Here is a 20,013-nt window from a genome sequence, read left to right as displayed (position 1 = left end):
ATTATTGCTTGGAAGAATTTACCACTAAAACCATTTGGGCCTGGAGTTTTCTTTGTGACAAAGGGTTTTAAATTATGGATTCAATTTATTTGATATAAAAATGCTTTAATTTCCGATTTCTTCTTGTGCCAGTCTTGCATTTATTTTATTTTATTTTTTTCTACAGCATTTCTCTATTTCAGGGGTCAGAAAACCATGGCCCTCAGGCTATCTAAAGTTTTATTGTGACACAGCCAATCGATACATATGTGCATGGCTGTTTCTATGCTGCAATGACAGAGCTGAGTAGATGTGCTTGTATGGTCCACAAGAACTAAAATATTTACTATCTAGCCATTTACAGAAAAAGTTTGCCAATCCCTGACCCATCTCATCTAAATTGTTAAATTGACAAAACAAAAAGTTGTTCATAATATTTACTTACTATCTTTTTAATGTCTATAAGATCTGTAGCAATGTCCCATTTTTATATTCCTGGTATTAGTAACTTGCGTTTTTTAATCTTTCTTTTTTTTTATCAGTCTTACTACAAGTCATTGATTTATTAATCTTATGGCAAATTTTTATATTGTATAATTGCTTTCTATTTTATTTATTCTTGCTCTTATGTTTAGTAATCCCTTCTATTTTCTTTGGGTTTACGTTTCTTTTCTTTTATTAATCCCTTAAGATGTAAGCTTAGATCGTTGATTTTTCAATCTTTTCTATTTTCTAAAACATACATTTTAGAGCTATATAATTCCCTATAAGCACCACATTAACTAAATCCCACCGGTTGGATCATATTTTCATTATATTCAGTTCAAGGTATCTTCTAATTTCTATTGTGATTGCTTTCTTAAATCACACAGTATTCAAAAGTGTGTTGCTTAAATATATAAACACTTGTAGATAGTCTTGGCTATTTTTGTTATTAATTCTAGTTTAAGTTTAGTGTGATAAGAAAATATACTGTGATTTCAAACATGAAATTTGTTTAAACGTAGAATATCCAAAGCAGTCTCAAAACTGAACCACGTTGAGCCATTTACCCTCTTGACTTCAATATTATTATAAAACTACAGTAATCAAGATAATGTGGTACTGAGATAAGAATCAACAATTAGATCAATGAACAAATCAGAGGGCTCAAAAGTAGGTCTGTCCTTTTGATAATTTAGTTTTGATAAAGGCACCAAAGCAAAACACTGGGAGAAGAAAAATCTTTTCAATAAGTGGTGACTAAATAGCTGGATATCCACATGAAAAAAAGGAGCTTAACTTCACGCCACACTCACGCCACATCCAAAAAGTAATCTGAAGTGGATCATACATCTAAATGTAAAAGCTAAAACCATAAGGTAAGCAAAGGTTTCTTAGGATGCAAAAAGTAATAATGAAAAGAAAAAAAACTGATAAATTCTTACCAAAATAAAAAACTTCCATTCATTGAAACACCCAGTAAGAAAATGAATAATCAGGAGATGGACTGAGAGACACTACATACACACATGCACGCACACACACAGACATATGGCAAAAAACTGGTACTTACGATGTATAAACAACTTTCACAATTCAATAATAAAAAGAAACATCCCTCCCCCCAAAAAAGAGCAAAATATTTAAACAGACACTTCACAAAAGACATGTGAATAGCTAACAAGCACATGAAAAAGTGCTCAACATCACTAGTTATCATGCACTACAAATTAAACCATGAGATATCTACCAAAATGGATAGAATTAAGAAGACTGACATCAAATGTGGGTGAGGAGGATTAGATGGAGCAACCTAAGCTCTAATATATTCTTGGATGAAGTGTAAAATGGTATAGGCACTTTGAAAAATAGTCTGGCAACTTCTTATAAAATTAAATATACATCTATCCTATGACTCAACAATTCTATTCGTAAGTATTTACCCACAAGAAATGAAAAGAGGTCTACAAAAAGACATGTACAAAAATGTTCATAGCAACCTTATTCATAACAGCAAAATACTAGATATAACTCAAGAGTCCATCAGTAGAAGAATGGATAAACCAATTGTAATGTATTCATACAATGGAATGAAATGATAGAAACTACTGATGCGCATAACATCACAAACATGCTGAGTAGAAGAAGCCTTACACAAGAGACTATGTAACTGCATGATTCCAGAACAGGCAAAACCAATTCATAGTTTAAAAAAATCAAAGCAGTGATTCTCTCACAACAGAGAGTCAGGGTGAGGACTGGAGGTGGGGAAGTGATGGCAAGTAACCATGAAGAGGCAAAAGATAACTTTCTGGGATGATGGCAATGTCTTATCTTGAAAGGAATCTAGATTCCGTAGGTGTGTGCGTTTGTCAAAACTCAGCAAATGTACACTTATTATATGTACATTTCATTTTGTAAATTTTGCCTTAAAAGAAAAAATTATAAACAAATACTAAATTCTGGTTAACTATATGCATTTGAAGAATTTAATGGAATAAGCACTGATGTATGTAATATATTTAATGGAATAAGCACTGATGTATGTAATATATTTTGAAATGCATTAAAATCATGTAATTAAGGAAGGGATAGGAAAATAGATAACAAAAACAAGTGGAGTAAAATATTAAAAGTAGAATCTAGGTGGAGTTATTTGGGTTACTCACTGTATATATTTGGAAAAGAATTCTAAATTTTCTTGTTTAGTATAAGTGAGCAATCTTGGCTTTTAGACTCATAAAGTTAGCCATTAAGAAATTCAGGTTTCTCAGTAAAACAATGACTAATCGCTATTTGATCTGCATTGAATTTACTGGTATCGCATAGCAAAATATGTTACCTGGAGGAAAGAGAATTTCAATTAACTTATTTACAAATATATGGTGTTAGTAGTCTAGCTTCCAAAAATGAAGATCACATTTTGCATAAACATTTTGCCTTTCCAAGGTTTCCTGAACCTCCCAAAGCCCATCTGGCAATAGTTTTTCGTCTTCAAAGTTCCTTTCTACCACGTGGGGACACTTAATTTTCAGCATCAATGGAAAAGAAATCTACTATGCTCCATTGCACATCAGAGTAACCAACATTAAAAAAAAAGTTATCATTAAAAAAAATTGGAAACAATCTCCATAATTAAATGATTATAAGAAACCTCATAATGTTCAGAGGCTATGACAATTTAAGCAAAATAAAACATTAACTAACTTTTCTAAACCGTCAAAATGGCTTGGATTCAGTCCAAATTGCAGGTGAAGATCAGCCAAACCAATTCATCCAGTGGAAATTTAAAACAAAATACATAATTATTGATATTTATTACACTTCCAGAATAGCAGCTAAGAAAAAAGGTTACTACTGGCAAGGACTTTTATTGATTAAACAGCCACCTCCAAAGCAGGTTCAAACCTTGAGAAACAAACCAGGACAAAACCGAACATTAAAAAGATTTTAAAAAGCCCCATGAATAAAGAAGTCAGAGGATTTCAGAGTCTGATAAGTACACTCTCAGAAAACATATGCCTAATAAGATTTAAACAGTCTCAAAGAGAATCAACAGCTAACTATACCCATCTCTGATAAAATATATTTAAAGAAATCAGAATATTAAACAATATCATTTCAGAACTTAAAATATAGCCCTATAAAATGAGAACTAAAAAGAAATAATTTGATATGCAATATATGTACATTTTGTGCAAATGATTCAAATTCCGTTACAGAGAGAATTGTCCACTAAGGATGAATTGAGATGTCCATTTCTAGCAATATGGCAGACTACTTGTGTAGAGAACATCTCTCAATAAAAAATACTTTAAAATGCTAGATGAAAATATCTTTATAAAAATAAAATAAAATAAAAAATAAAAACACATCTTTCATAAAGTATTGCTGAATTGGTGGTAAAATAAACAAAACCAGAGGAGGTTTCCTATGGGAAACTAGGATATTTCATTGAGGTTAACAAGGATTAGAGACGGCATGTGCTCTGAGAGATTCTACCAAATTCCTGGTGACCAGCCACCTGGTTTTAATGACCCATATGTGCTGGGGCAAAAGGCAAAACTCAGGACCTATGTAAGATGAGAGAGCAAATTAGAAACTCTCACATAAAGCTTGGAACCCGCATAAAGAATTAAACTAGAAAAAATCCAGCTAGTAGAAGGAGACATGCCTGGGTCAGAAATGGCTCTGGGAAGAAAGGAGAGAATGGGGAGAAATATACATATAGTTCTAAGAATTCCTAATGGCAAAGGCACTTAGTTTAGTATTTGTACCGACTGTGGCCTAAAGCATAAATTTTAGTTTAAAGTGGCCCGAGAATGGTAGTGCTCCAGGTGCCTGGCAAAAGCAAACACAGGAATATCAAGAATTCCTTTGGATACAGTTCAACAAATATATGCACAAAATGGAAAGTCACTAAACACATGATGAAGGCACCATGAGCTAGGATCAGCAGAAATAATAAACTGCAGAATCAGATACGCAAAGATAGAAGATACTGAAATAATTAGATTCAAATATAAAATAAACATTTAAAAATGAAAATGTGTTTTATAGATTTAAAACAATAAGAGATTGAAAATGTGCTGAATAAAAACTAGAAAACTGAAATTGACCAGGCAGATCTGAAAAGGAAATGAGAACTTTTAAAAATAAAAGATATTAAATTAAAAATAAAAGCTCAATACACAGTTAAACATCAGATTAGATACAAGTGAAAGTGCATTGGTGAACTGGACTATAACCCCGAAGAAATTATTTAAAATGCAGCAGAGAGAAAAAGAAATATAGGAAAGAGAGGTTAAAAGACACAGAGAATAAAATGAACAGGGAAGCCCAAGATATATCTACTCCAGAAGGAGAAATAGAACAAGGGAGAGGCGAAATTCAAAGAAATGATAAATAACAATTTTCCTGAATTTATGAGAAACACCAACCCTCAGATTCAAGAATCTAAACAAACATAACCTTAAAAGAAATCCAGACACATCATGTGACACATCAAAGCAGAACGTCAAAGCCAAAGAGAAGATTTTAACAGCAGTCAGATAGAATAGAGATTACCTATAAGGGAATCGTTATTAAAACAACTACATTCTCAGCAGTAACAATGAAAACCAGAAGAAACTAAAACAATAAAGTACTAAGAGAAAATAATTGTCAACTGAATATTTATATAGTCACTAACACCATTGTTCAAGAATAGCAAAATATATTTCATTAAAACAAACCTTAGTTCACTACTAACAGACCCTCACTAAGGTAGCATTTTAGAATATCTGAGAAAAATGTAGTTCAGAAAATAAGATATATGGCTATGAAAGGAAGAGCTCAGATGTAAAAAAAAAAAAAATGGTGAAAAAAAGTAAAGTAGATAAATCTGAAAAAATGTAACTATATAAAACAAAATAATCTCTAACTTGTTTCATTAAAAATCAAGATAGAACTTAAGTTTTAGAAAATAAAACAATATGAATTAGTAGTAGTGACTAGTAGTGGTGACTGAAGTTAAAGATTCTAAGGTCTTTACATTACCTGAGACGAGTAAAAAACACTTATTAACTTTAAATGTAAATAACTGAAGATGATATTAAAATGTTTAGGGTACCCTCTAAAAGAATGAAAAATAGATTAAATGTAAAGTAGAAGGCAAGAAAAGGAGGGAGGAGGGAACCTATTAGAACAATAAAATTCACAAAATAAAATAGTAGCACTGAATCTCAGTAATTCAGTAAACAGAATAAATGTAAATCGACTACACTCTCTAAGAAAAAGATATTGTCAGACTAAAAATTCCAAATTCAAATTCAGCTACACGATATTTACAATAGACACATCTAAAACATAGAGAAAAACTGATAGTGACAGACACACTGTTAAAGCTAGAGAGGGTCATAATATGTGGTTTGGTTTATGAGGAAGATGAAACTATTTCCAATTTGAACATCCTAATAACATAAGCTCAAAATAAATAAAGCAAAAATTGCAAACTATAAAAAGAATTAGATTGTAAACCCTTACAGTGAAAGATTTGCAAATATTTCAGTAACTGATAGTTCATGAGGCAAGAAATCAATAAGACATGCAAGATTTAAACAATGTACAAGCATGTTTCATCTTATGGACACATATAGACCCTGCTCTCAACAATAATGTATACATACTCTTTTCAAGAATAAATAGAATTTTTAATGCAAACTGAAGATATTATAGGCAAATTTCTATATGAAGAACCATATGAAATTACTACCTGTACATCAAAAACAGTTGAAAATCATTAGTTACATATTATTCAATCTTACACAGATTTCAAATACTCTATAGACTAAGATTTCTGACAACAACCCTAGTTAGCAGGAACTCGGTACCCTCTCCCTCAAAACTTCAATTCCCATATATTTGGAATGTTAAAAATAGCTAAATAATTGATGGATCAAAGAGGAAATAATAATGAAAATTATAAAAACGTAGAACTAAATATTGAATATTCTATCAAAATTGTGGAACCTAGCAAAAATACATATAAGGAAATATAGAGCCTTGAATGCTGATTTTTTTTAAAAGCCTAAATATTGAGTTATCTTTCCAATTTAAAAAGTTAGAAAAATTACAAAATAAACTTCAAAACAATAAAAAGAAATTAGTGAAATAGAAAAAAATATATAATGAAGATCAACAAAGCCAAAAATTAGTTTTTTGAAAAGTCTAACAAAATTCATAAACTTCTAGCAAGACTGATCAAAAGACAGAGGCAGAGGAGAGAGAGGCAGAGACAGAGGACACAAATAAACATAATTAGAATGAGACAACTAGAGATGGAGTGAGGCTTAAAATATTTAGAAGACAATTATTAGTAACTTTATACTAGCAAATTTGAAAACAAGTAAAATGGACATATTCTACAATAAAATATTTTTAAAACAAACTAAAAAAAGAGGGAAGCTGAACATTCCTACAGTTACTGAAAAAAGTGAATCAATCATTTAAAAAAAAAAAAAAATCTCACCAAGAAAACACTAAGTCCAAACAGTTTTACAGGAGAGCAAAGAAAAGGAATAAACCTTGTTCCACAGTTCATTTTATGAAGCTAGTACAACCTTAATGCCAAACCAGACAAAGGCAATATAAGACAGGGAAATTATAGATCAATCTATTGAATCCAGTAATATTTTTTTTAAAGGTTTGAGTCATGAACACATGGTTGATTTGACATGACAAAAATCTCTTCATTTACCAAATTAAAGACTGAAGGAGAAAAATGATGTGATCATCTCAATAGCTGCAAAAAAAGTATTCAGTAACATTAACAATTCATGAGAAAAACTATTAATGAGCCAGAAATAGGAGAACAAGTTATAAAGAATGTCTATAAAAAACCTATAGCCAACATCATGCTCAGTGATGAAACATTAAAAGCATTCTCTGTAAAATCAGTAAATCTGTAAAGCTGTTATCTCCATTTCCAACATTTACTGGAAGCTTTGGTCAGTGTATATGCACACAAGGACAGACACAGAGATAAACACACACACATACAAATATAGAAGGACTTACTTTATATGAATTGTCTTCATGGAAAATCCTCCAAATTAATACATCTATAAACTATTTGGTATTAAGAAGTTTATATATGAGTACTACACAAAAGCCAATTACATGTACACAAATCAGCAATAATGGTAGTAAAGGTAAATTTTTTTTAAAGATACCATTTACAATAACTAAAAATAAGTTTAACTATAATTATAAAGAATTATAATTCTTCCAGCAAAAGATATACAAGACCTTTATGAAGAAAACAATAAAATGTTATTAAAAAATTAAAGATCTAAAAAAAAATGGAAAAGAATCATATTTATGGATAAAAAAATAAATTATCTTAAGGGTGTCAATTCCCCTCCAAAAGCAACCTATAGAACCTATGCAATTTCCGTCATAATCCCATTGAGATTTCTCATAGAACTTGAAAGTTGATATTAAGGTTTATAAGGAAAAGAAATGAGTAATATACCCAAGGAACTGCTGTAGGAGAAAAACTGATGGGTGAGTAGAGGGTTGAAAAACCTGTCCCAGCAAATATCAAAAATTATTTTAAAGTTATAATAAGACTATAGAGGGTTGAAAAACCTGTCCCAGCAAATATCAAAAATTATTTTAAAGTTATAATAAGACTATAGATCTGGCAGTGGAATAAATAGCTCAGAAAGACCCACACATGTATAGAAACCTAATATACTACAGAGATGGCACTGCAGATTTGTGGAGACAGGATGAATTATTCAAGAAATGTGTAAGGACTTTTGGAAAAAAGTAAAATTGTATCTCTTATACCACACACAAAAGTCCAGATAAATTAAGAATTTAAATGTGAAAGTCAAAACATTTAAACTTTTAGAATATAGAAATATGTTAATGATCTCAGGGTACATATAAATAACAAAGAATTAATATCCAGATGTATAAAGAACTCCCATGAATCAATAAGACTACGTCCTGTAGTCTTCCTTAATAACCCATTTTCAAACAACCCAATAGAAAATGAACAAACATTTTTTAAGAGCATTTTACATAAGAGAAAAGATAAATGGCTCACAAACATACAAAAATAGACTCAACCTCTTTGATAATTAAAGAAATACAAATTAAAAGGCGAATAAGATATCCAAGTATTGGCTAGGACATGGAGCAATGGGGAATTCTCATCCCCTGCTGGTGGGAGCTTAAATTGGTTGCTACTGTTCTGTAAACATTTTGGTATCAGTAAAACTAAACATGCATATACTCTATGACCTAATAATTCAATACCTAGATATATACCCTAGAAAAACTCTTGCACATATGTACCGAAATAAATATACAAGAATGTGTTGTTCTCTTACCTGGTGGGGTCAAAATTACAAAATTAACTCTGAAATGTTTAATTTTAAATCGTACAACATAATCATCTTCCAAATTTTTATAGAGCACATAAATATTCTCTTCATGAACTTAATATTATTTAACTGCTAAATTCATTACTAAATATCAGTAACATTCTTTTGTAAGTGCAGAGATAAAACACACCTGTCAGGTCAATTTTAGATATAGCATGAATGAGTTTTTGTTGACACTGACAGAATATACATGTGACTCGCCAAAGACTCTATCAAGCATTTATGAAAGAAAATGTTTTTTTGAAGATTATTTCAATTTAATCAGGATTAACAGTAAATAAAACTTTTATCCTTATCATCACCGAGTGAAATAAGTTTAGTTTTAATCTTAACTAAATATACAGAAGGAAACAATAAGAATATGGAGAGCCTGACATCCTGTAGTCTTCCTTAATAATCCATTTTCAAGAGACTATAATCTGCTCAACAGAAAGCATTCTACAAAAGATCGTAATCAGATTCTGAGAAAATTCACTCAAAATAAACAATATGCCACTAAAACCGAAACAATGTAGGTATTAGCAGCTATACAAAAGGTTAGCCTCTATCTGATTACTCATTTCTCAAATGATGAAAGTCTGTCTTTGAAGTGCTTTCTATTCAAGCTGGAAAATATATAAAAGGTAGGAATCATTTATGAAGCAGTTTGAGAAATTGTCTTCATTTTACTCTTCCTTGCTTAACTCGATGCAAACATCGAACTAAGAATGGCAAAAATGAGTCTCTCTTCCTATGTATTAATACTAACTTTTTCTTTGCTTTCTCAAGGCATTTTTCTTTCAGCATCCAAGTCCATAAGAAATTTAGAAGATGACATGGTATTTAACACATTTAGGCTGGGGAAAGCCTTTCAGAAGGAAGATACTGCAGAAAAATCAGTCGTTGCTCCTATCCTGGAACAATATAAAAATGATGAAAGCAGTTTCATGAACGATGAGGAAAACAAAAATTCAAAGGTAAGTGGCAATATGACTTGTCCTTTATTTCAATGGATATTTGAATGATTTTTGTGAACCATATGAAAGTAAAGTCAATACTTTTATAAACAGAAGCTATGTGCAAATACTCACAATATACATTAAGACTGATGAAATTCCATACATACCAGATTGTTTTTGGACAACTCCTTTCCAAAAGGTTTTTGCCTCAAAAAAAACTTTATATCTAAGGTATTTTTAAAAAGGCAAATCAGTGCAGAGCACCTTTGAATTGATCAATAAGAACATTATGTATCTGTATTATATTACCATTCCCAAAAAGACAGCTAAAACACAAATAAACCTTTTCTTTACAGAACGCAGGCTCCAAACATAATTTCTTAAATCATGGTCTGCCACTGAATCTGGCTGGAAAACCTTATCTTGCACTAAAAGGATCTGTAGCTTTTCCAGCTGAGAATGGAGTTCAGAATACTGAATCAACACAAGAAAAGAGAGAAATGGGGGATGAAGAAAACTCAGCTAAATTTCCTATAGGAAGGAGAGATTTTGACAGTGAGTAGTCCTTTAAAATTCAATTCTTATATCTTAAAACCATAAAACAGAAATCTGAGTTTAACTGAATTTAAATCCAATCATAAAATTAAATAAGAACATGGTTTAAATACACTTGATATTAAGTAATCCCTGCCAAATATGTGGAATTAAAAAACATGTAATTAGTTATTATAATTTTTATTTCCTCAGAATTAGATACACTAGATTCAGTCTTTTAGTTCTAGTAAATTTTGTGTGATAATAACAGTCCTTTAAACAATTTAAACTTTTTTTTTTCCTTCAGTGCTCAGATGCATGCTGGGGAGAGTCTACCGACCGTGCTGGCAAGTCTGATGATACCTGTTGGCCCACATCATCTTTTCAGAAGAAAACAAAATCACTTGATTGCCTGTGGGGGAAAAAGCCCTTAATGTTCCTATGACTTGTATTATTTTAAATGTCTGTTTTAAAAGTAGTATTCAGAGATATCAGTAACCTAAATGATATGCTTTATCTGTGCATTAAACTTTGTGAATATTCTGCATAATTACGACTTAGTGGTATTTTTTAAACAATGCTTAACATACTAAGCTTACATAATAAGGCATCGTAACTTATACCATCTCTTAAAAATTGGGTAAATGTCTTTGATGGATGTTTTTATACATACATAAATCTAAAGCACATAAAAGCAAATTCACAGTCTAAAAAACTGAGTTAACTTTGTCTGGCCAGTAATCAATTTGTCCTTGGCAGTACACTGGTTTTTTGCTCCTCTGGCTAGTTTGCCATCCAATTTATTCTGCAAATCGTTTGATGTCTTAGGTAACTTAACATTTTTATGTCGATGTAGTTCATTTCCATTATCACAGAGAATATTTTCATCATCTAAATCCACCTGTTTCCTTTTTGAGCTTTTATTTCCTGTTTGACTACTTGATTTTCTTTCTACTTTTTCATTTTTACTTCTGTCCGGATGAACATTTCCAGATCTTGTTCCAATTGTTGGTCTTCCAACAGAAGAATTGACACCTTCTGTTATGCAAGATAAAAAGAGGAAGGAATAATATAATATTTAGTATTATTAAACATGAGAATTTTAAAATAACCTTTAAAAACAATTAAAAACTAGTCAAAATTTTATGATTTGCAATCAAATAATGCTATAAATTACATGATTAACAAATACAGCTATATTACTACTACATTACTTTTTATTTTATCATATCACTTTTTATCCCTATAAACAACAAATTATTTGCTTTGTTTGAATGCATGACACTTAATCCTTAAATGCAACAAGCTATTTCTTAAAAACATTTAGTTAAATAAAACTGTATCCTATTTATATCTATAAATTTGTACTTAGATTTAACTTTTTAAGTAAACCAAAGGCTTTAAAAATGTAAACTTTACATTTCACATTTTATACTTTGCAAGAAAAAAATCTGGTTTTACTTGTTTAAAAACAATTACTACACTAGAATTAAACTGTTATTTAATTGCTCAAATAAAATCAATTACCAGAAAGGTCATTTTCCATGTGAGGAACACACAATGGCTTTGATGCTGAATTAACATTGTTCCATGTATTCCTGCTTGTCAGGCAGTCATCTTTGTAAGTACAAGAAAACTGGGATCTAATTAAGGTTTGCTTCATCTGGTAACAGGAAGAAAGAAGAAAATATGCAATTCATTCTTTATTTTTATTTTTTCACCTAGATAGAAACTCTACAGCAATCAAGGTAACATAAAAATTTCCCTTCAAAATTTCATTTATTCTCTGAGAACTTTTAACCCTCGATGTTTCAAAGTTTGCAAATTCATTCATTGCTATAACTAGCATTTTTATTCATTTTGGCAATATCAGTTTTATGTATATTTTTCATATTTTTTAACAATTTAAAAAGATCAATTTTAGACTCTTCAGAAGCCTTTCTTAGATATTCCTATCTGAGCTGCTTTAGAAAGTGTTTTATGATAAGATTAATAATAATATACTTGATATACATAATCCTAGAAAAATACAAGTTCTTCATCCTAAGAATTATAAAGTATAACTCTTTTAGAAAAAAAAAATAACATGAATTTAAAAAATTAGAGAAATTGAGGAAGAGAGAAATGCTCAGATGAAAAAGAGAACCAAGAGAAGGCAAAAGAAACAAAAATAGAAAACTAACGAGGAAATAAACAATGATAAAACAAAATGGTGACTAAAATGCATTGTTTCTTGATTAAAAACTTGAAATATTTAGGAAAATAAGAAAGATGATTCAAATAATCACTCTAGTTAAGATTTGATCAAGTAATTTAATGGGTGACTATCTAAAACATACTCTTGCATTTATCTTCAAAGAAGAGGAAATTAGAAAGTTAAATTTAATTCTTAACCACTAAAAGGGATGCCAAGAAAGCAGTTTTGGGAATGTATTCTGCAAACACAAAACTAGTAGTTGTTTTGGAGGTAGAAATTAATTTCAGAACAAAGTAATCTATACAGATAATGCAAATTTTAACAGTTACAGCTGATGTGCAACGCCATTCAGTTATAAGGGGGAGATTTCTCTAAATCAGAATCATCTAATTCCTTTTCAAAAATAAAGTTTAAATATCAAATAAATGATTGAATAAGAGGACTTTAACACTTTAAAGTACATGATGTTAAAGATTACTTACAGAATATTGATATAGTTCATGAAATCTAAAACAGCACAACTTTATATTATATATTCAGTAGTCATATGTTATATATTCAGAGATATCACTACATTAACTCACTCAGCTGTTTGCAAAGATAACGGCAGGGAAATCCACTATGGTTTAAAAGAAATTAGAATAGTCTCCAGTACAACTAATCATAAAAGCAAGTTTTCTTTGGGTGACAGATTTTATATCTTTCTGATCAATGACATCTATGAAAACCTCCAGTTCCTCGATCACTAAAAATCATGTTTAATTTGCTTGAATATTTAGGCCACTGGAGTTTGTTCTCTTCCATTTAGGCACAAAAATACACAAAATTGAAAAAAAATGTGAAAATGTAAAAGATCAAAATTCTTTTTTTTAAAGTTAAATAGAACAGGCTCGACAATGGATGGAACTACAAAGTCATATCTTCATAAATCCACACGAATGCAGCTACTATTATACAGTTTCCACCATGAGATGCTCTGAAATATAACTGAAGGTTTTAACTAGCCCTTTCTGGACTTTATTAATTCCATAAATACCGAATTAAAGCAATTGATAAAGCTACTCAATGAATTTGTTAATAGAATCAACTTTATATTACATCACACCATTATTATAGTAAAGTTATCTAAAAACTTTTCCGCAAAACCAATACTGTTGACATTTTCACACAACTTTTCCTTCATTTCACCAAAATTATTGCTTATAAAGAATTATAAACTTACTGCTTACAGAGTTATAAACAGAATGGTAAGCCCATGAAGGCAAATGAATGCGAAGTGGCTGGCTAGAATGACTCCCATAGTATCCAGATAGTGACAGGTGGCTTGAGGGACTTTAACCTCTCACCACAAAATCTTCATCAGTACCACCCATAAAACACCAAATAAAAATCCAATAATTATATTTAGTACAGACAATTGATGATTTCTCAATCTCACGTTTAGTATAAACAAAAATTTCTTTAGAAAGCTGTTATTTTCCTTAATTTTTAACATACATCTAAGTAAAAACTTTTCTTTGCTATGTAAATAGTCACGAAGTTCCACGGACTTCATTTCAACTAGATTTCTACTCTCCAAACCCTACATTGAGAAATTCTCTAGCCCTAGTGACAGCAGGGCAATTTCAGAAAACTAGGTTACAATGCAATAGCTTCTTAAAATACTAAGAATGGGATTGGATATGAAAGGAAAATAGTTAGCCGCTTTATTTACCATGAAAATATTATATATAAGCATATCAAAATATAAGAGAGTACCACAATAATTCTATGGTAATCTTGGAATATTTATGTCCAAAAGAAAAAACTGGGAGTAGTTATATTGAGGATATATTTTTTTCTTTTATAAAACATTGTATGTGGGTTTTCTTTTCCCTATCCCACACAAAATTATTTTTTATTAATTACCTCTTATTAAGGTCCAACTATGTGATAGGCACACAGCATACTAAAGAGAGTACTCAGACAGCTTCTACAATCATGAAGACATTCTACTTATAAAATTTGCTCTTGACACAGCTGGAAGGAATAATAAATAAATTGGATAACAAAATCAAGATTGAAAAGACCTAAGAAGGCTAGAATCGTAAGTAGAAAATAATCAGATGAAAATGAATGAGAATAAGCAAAGTCCTGTATTTAAGTTCAAAATATCATTCACAGATGTACAGGATGAGGAGAACCATATGAAAAAGATCTAGAGATTTTAATTGATCATGAACTTGATTGGAGGCAATAATGTAATGTCCAGCTAAGAAATCTGCAGAAAAACCAATGATATGATGGGAAAAGCACCAGGTTTGCAATCAAAACACCTGGCTTCTAATACTGGCCCTATCACTCTTATTAACTAGATGATTGTGGGTAAACCTCCCAACTTCTCACTCATCCACACATAAACAGGAATAATATTTATCTCACAAAATTGTCAAGATTAAATGAAGTTAAAAATATGAAAGGGCTATATAAAATCTAGAGATCTATGTAGATACTATAAAGTTATTAATGCAATAACATATATGACAACACGTAGAGTAAGAAATCTGTTGAATTAACACTTCTTAGGACCAGGCTAACTCTAAAATGATTCTAGGAATATAATTCAAAAAGTGAACTTACAATCAGCATCTTCGTTTTAGTTATTAAAAAACAATACAAGCTACACTGGCTTGTATTTATAACTTAAAAGAGAATGCTTTTCCCTTGTTCATAAAAGTTGAATTTTTCTGCACAAGATTATTGGCTACATAGAGTTGAGATTACTTCCTGCTGCAAATCTTCCAAATCTCTCTGTGTATTTGATTTGGAATCACAAATAAGCAATATAATTATCTCTTGAAAGTGCTTTTGAAGTACTAAACAACTGAGAATAATGTCCAGATTCATACATGGCTGTTAAAATCATTTTATGTTCGTCACACGAGAGAAAAGGATTGAAAGTTTTCCTTTGTAGAGTGATTTCCCCCCTTTGGAAAGATTTCTATCCACAGTAAAATTGCAATGAACTTCAAACTTGCCAAGAATTGGAAAACTCCTTTTGCCACAAGTTCTTTTTAAATTGAAATTATTAGTAGGTTCCCAGTTTGAGGAAAATAGTACTTCACATAGGAAAGCCTGACTCCAGTTAAATTAAGAAGAATGAGTCAAAAATATTGAGAAGTAACAGACATTCTCAGTTAGCTATATTAATAAGAAAATGAAAGTTCTAAGCCCCCATTATACTGATAAAAAGATCAACGAGTTTGGAAAAGGAAATTATTCTCTACATACCTATTAAATATGTAACTAAAAATAAATACTCTAAATTTCATTTTCATTCTTACATTATATTTTCAAAAGAACAGAGATTTGTTATCATAATGACATGAATTTTTAAATATATCGAAGGATCCATTTATTCATCATTGAAACTTCATTTATTCTGCTAAATAGCAGATAGTATTTTTGACTTAAGTAGTAGCATTACCTTTTTATGACTCCACATTATAATTACTATGCCTTTATTTACTCTTTAGGAACAGCATAATCTTTGAAGTCTTACACCTGAATACAAACCCTTGCTCTGTTTCTTACTAGCTATATGGTCTGGAAAATTATGCCTTCTAGAGTTGAGCAAGGATTAATTATGATGAAGGATATAAAATGTCTGTCTAGTATAACACTTGACACTTAGCAGGTACTCAAATTCATTACTCCAGCCAAAATGAATTCAATTTCTAATTGAATGTCTAGTTCAGTCTAACGCAAACATCCCATTTTCATTCTAACAAAGAGTGCTGCTCACTTATTCAAAGTCTTTTCTTAATGTCACCTTCTCAAAGAGACATCTACTGATGATCCTATTTTAAACCAAAACACACACAGAGGAGCACACTCTCCTTATTCTCCTTCCCAACTGTTTCACTCCATAGCACTGATAACCTTCTACTACACCACATAATTCACTTGTTCTTTCTGTTTATTGTCTGCCTCTCCCAACTGAAATGTAAGCTCCATGAACAAAACCCTTAGTCTGGCAACTAACCAGTGGCCCTCCTATCCCCACAGGGTGAAGAATCCACAGGGCCTCGGACATGCCCACTAGGAGATAATGACTCCCCTTTTAGATCCTGTTCCAAGGACTTGGGATGCCAGAATTCTCTATTCAAACTGTCCTAGGCACTGGGCTGGCACTGCTCTCTTCTTCTAGGCTCAAGGGATGACTATTTACGGCAAGAGTGATGGGAAGTGGGTGTGTACACTTCTTGGTGGAGTATCCCTAAGAGTATAGAACAGAACCAGGGTTGAAGGGGTAGAGGAGTAGGTTGGGGGCTTCTATTTATATTCTTGCATCCTGGCCCCACAAATATTTGAGAAAGACTTGTCCATGAGAACCGGGGTTTGTGTCTGATTTGTTCACTGATATATCGTCAATGCCTAGGACAGATCCTGGTATCCAAGAGGCATTTAATACATGCTTGTTAAGTGAATTAAGTAAAATTAGACTATAACAGGTGTATGCAAGTGGAAGGTTTGAGGAGACAGAAACACAAGTAAGCAAATGCTAGGAAGTAGAAAAAGATGTACAGAATAGATTCTACTCTTTTAATGGAGAGTAAGAAAACTACATGATACAGAAATGAGAGAAATAAACTCACAAAAAATAGCTAAATCACTGAAAAGATAAAAGCTTTGAGACAGAAAAACATGTACAGAATAAACTCTGTTCAAAATAAGTAATGAAACCATTTGGTACAGAAACGAGAGAAGTATACATGCAGGGGAAAGCTAAATCACATATAAACACAGAGAACCATGCAACTGAAGTTCTTAAGATCCATTATATCCACCATTCCCTTCAAGTTCTTAAATATTCCACCTTTCTCTGGTTCTCATGCACCTATCCTTACAATAAGCCTTACAAAAAGTAACTATTCCTTAAAACCACAAAAGCCACACTTTCCTTAATCCACATTATTTATTCACTTATTTATAAAGCCAATACACAGTGGCTTTATACTATTAAGGCAATCTAATGCTTTCATCAGGTTGTTTGCTCAGTCGGAAATGCTCTCTTCCATTCTCACTGCCTATTCGAATTCTATTATTCTAATTTCTCATGGTCAGGGCACCACTTCCTCTACTTATTTCGGGTCTCTAGTTATTGCATTTGTGGGTATCTCTAATCCACTGGAACTGCAACTGTTTAATATGCCAGCCACATGTAGTTAATGAATTAAAATTAAAAATCCAGTTCCTCAATTGCATTAGCCACATTTCAAGTGCTCGTCAGCCAAATGCGGCTAGCACCTACAGTAGTAGCACAAATACAGAACGTCTTCACAGAAAATTCTACTGGACAGCATTGCTCTCGAACAAAGCTTTACAATCTATGTCCTGTGGCACTTTTCTGTGCTACAAATGGATTCTCAAAAGACTCTGGGACATTTTTTGTTTGGTAGGTTCATAACATTGGAACCCTTAGGCAACTCTGTATTAAAAAGAAGCCTGCATCTGTTCCCTGTGACTTCTAACTACAACCATGTGAAAGGACCCATTAAGCTTTGAAAAAACTTACAATCATTTTATCTTTGAATAGTGTTTCCATCCAATTTTCTTCTCTCATTCTGGGACTCCAATTAGGCAAAATGTAGACTCTTTCTCTGTGTCTTTCTCTCCTCCTTTGGTTTTTTATTCTTTATTCTCTCTTTGCTTTAGTTTGATTTTTTTCTAATGACCTATATTCAAGTCCACACATGCTACCTAATGCTATGTCTAGTCTACTAATAAACTCATCTAATGAGTTTGTAATTTTAGATAATGTTTTTACAGTTCTTACTTGGTTCTGTTTTATAGATTTTAATTCTCTCTTGGGATTCCCCAATTTTTCATCTATTTTGCCCATCTTTTCTTCTAATTACTTTTATATGTTGAAAAATTTTTAATTCCTCATCAGCTAATTCTAATATCTGGATCATTTATGAGTCTGCTTCTATTGTTAGTTTTTCCTTCTTGATTATTCTTTCCGGTCCAGAATATGTTTATTTCATGCTGGATATTGTGTATAAAGGAACTATAAGGATCTGGATGAAGGGCCTTCTATCTAGAAGGGTTCTCCTTGCCTCCGTTAGGCAGACACAGTGAAGAGCTGATAAACTCAGTGCAGTCAGAGGCTGAGGTGGGTTATAGTTGTCATAGCTGATATTCAACTTCTGGCCCTTACTTCTTCCTCGGGAATATCCCTCCCAGGCTTTCAACTGAGAGTCTTGTGTATCTCTATCACCTCTGACCTGAAAGTCTACGGATTCAGTCTGCCCTTCAGAGGTTTTTACAGTGTGCTCGTTAGCCTCTCATCTCACTTCATTTCCAATTGTAGCAAATATCTTGAGAAGAAGACAGCCATGTGTTTCAGGCAGGTCTTACTCCTCAAGCAGAGCCTCGTCTTCGAGCTACCTCAAGACCACAATATTAGCACTATGATGTCAGTCTACTGGATTGAGGTGCCGTAGCCTTTGACTCAGCTCCAAAATTCAGCATATGTGTACCAGATAAAAATAAGTGCATTCAGGGCTCTTGAAGTCTCCAAATTGTTGTCAACCCCTCAAGACATTCAAAATCTTTGTTGGTTCCTCTTTTCCTCAGTAGAGTTCCTTTACATGGGCCAACACCAATCCTTAGCTCCCCAAAAAAACTGGCAAACAATCCCAAGGAAGAAAATAGCTGATAATAGACTGCTCACCTTAGAAGAATTTTGCCCTCTCTAGATTTTTAGTTTATTTAAACTGCTTTGCTTACGTAGCTTTCCTATGTCTTTAAAATATATTTTCTCCATTTTATCTGCCTTTTATTTTGTTCTTGTAGCAGAAATGATATCCTGCTATGACCTACTATATCCTAGTTAGAAACAGAAGCCTCCAAGTCCGTGAGTGATTTCTTGATTCTGTTCCCTCTTTATTTGAGAGCATTTTATTTTCTTCTCAGTTATATTTTGAAGGCTGAATACTTTGTTATCCCTCATTTTTTTTCTGTAGCCTGAGGAATGGTAGAGGCAGGAGTAGTGTCCAGTTGAGGCTATAGACAGTTTAAAGAAATTTCTGGGTTCCACACTCTCTTCTAAGAATTTATTATGTATCGTACGTACTATAAGGAAGTTCACTCCCCCCACTCAAGTACTCAAATAAAAGGAGATCATTTCATTCAAATAAAAGGAGATCATTTGGATAATTTCCCCAATAAGTAGTAAGTTAATAGCACTAGAGCCTTCATTTGTGTAAGTATGTAAGTCCCAGGTTTCATTTTCCACATTTTATCCACATTACTATCCAGCTGCCACTTCTACTATTTCTCTGACAAGGGGAAAAAAAAAAAGGAACACACTTTAAGTTGGCTTCTCAGTTTTGAAAATATTAGTGATAATTCTCAGTATTTTCTCAACTCACTAGTACACTATCTGGGGACTGGGGCTAGT

The 20,013-nt window shown here is 31.9% G+C and overlaps 2 protein-coding genes across 5 annotated transcripts in view; one reads left to right on the top strand and one right to left on the bottom strand.

Moving 5' to 3' along the window:
* Positions 1-9,071: 9,071 nt before the first annotated feature.
* On the top strand, positions 9,072-10,398 carry PMCH (pro-melanin concentrating hormone). The gene is made up of 2 exons (XM_011386822.2): positions 9,072-9,853; positions 10,192-10,398. The coding sequence occupies exons 1-2, from the start codon at positions 9,605-9,607 to the stop codon at positions 10,396-10,398; spliced, it is 456 nt and encodes a 151-aa protein (XP_011385124.1). The 5' UTR covers positions 9,072-9,604.
* The window catches only part of PARPBP (PARP1 binding protein), a 48,151-nt gene continuing 37,984 nt past the window's right edge, over positions 9,847-20,013 (bottom strand). For all 4 annotated transcript variants that reach the window (XM_011386829.2, XM_023527325.1, XM_011386834.2 and 1 more), the window contains 2 exons: positions 11,897-12,032; positions 9,847-11,407 (listed from right to left, as the gene is read on the bottom strand). In XM_011386829.2, the coding sequence (XP_011385131.1) occupies positions 11,070-11,407; positions 11,897-12,032 (474 nt within the window). In that variant the 3' untranslated portion in view covers positions 9,847-11,069. The remainder of the gene's footprint in view (positions 11,408-11,896; positions 12,033-20,013) is intronic.

This window comes from Pteropus vampyrus, unplaced genomic scaffold, assembly GCF_000151845.1.
Source record: "Pteropus vampyrus isolate Shadow unplaced genomic scaffold, Pvam_2.0 Scaffold16, whole genome shotgun sequence".
Classification (NCBI taxonomy): Eukaryota; Metazoa; Chordata; class Mammalia; order Chiroptera; family Pteropodidae; genus Pteropus; species Pteropus vampyrus.
The sequence above is the reverse complement of the archived record's forward strand: the minus strand, read 5'-3'. Positions and strand labels throughout refer to the sequence as shown.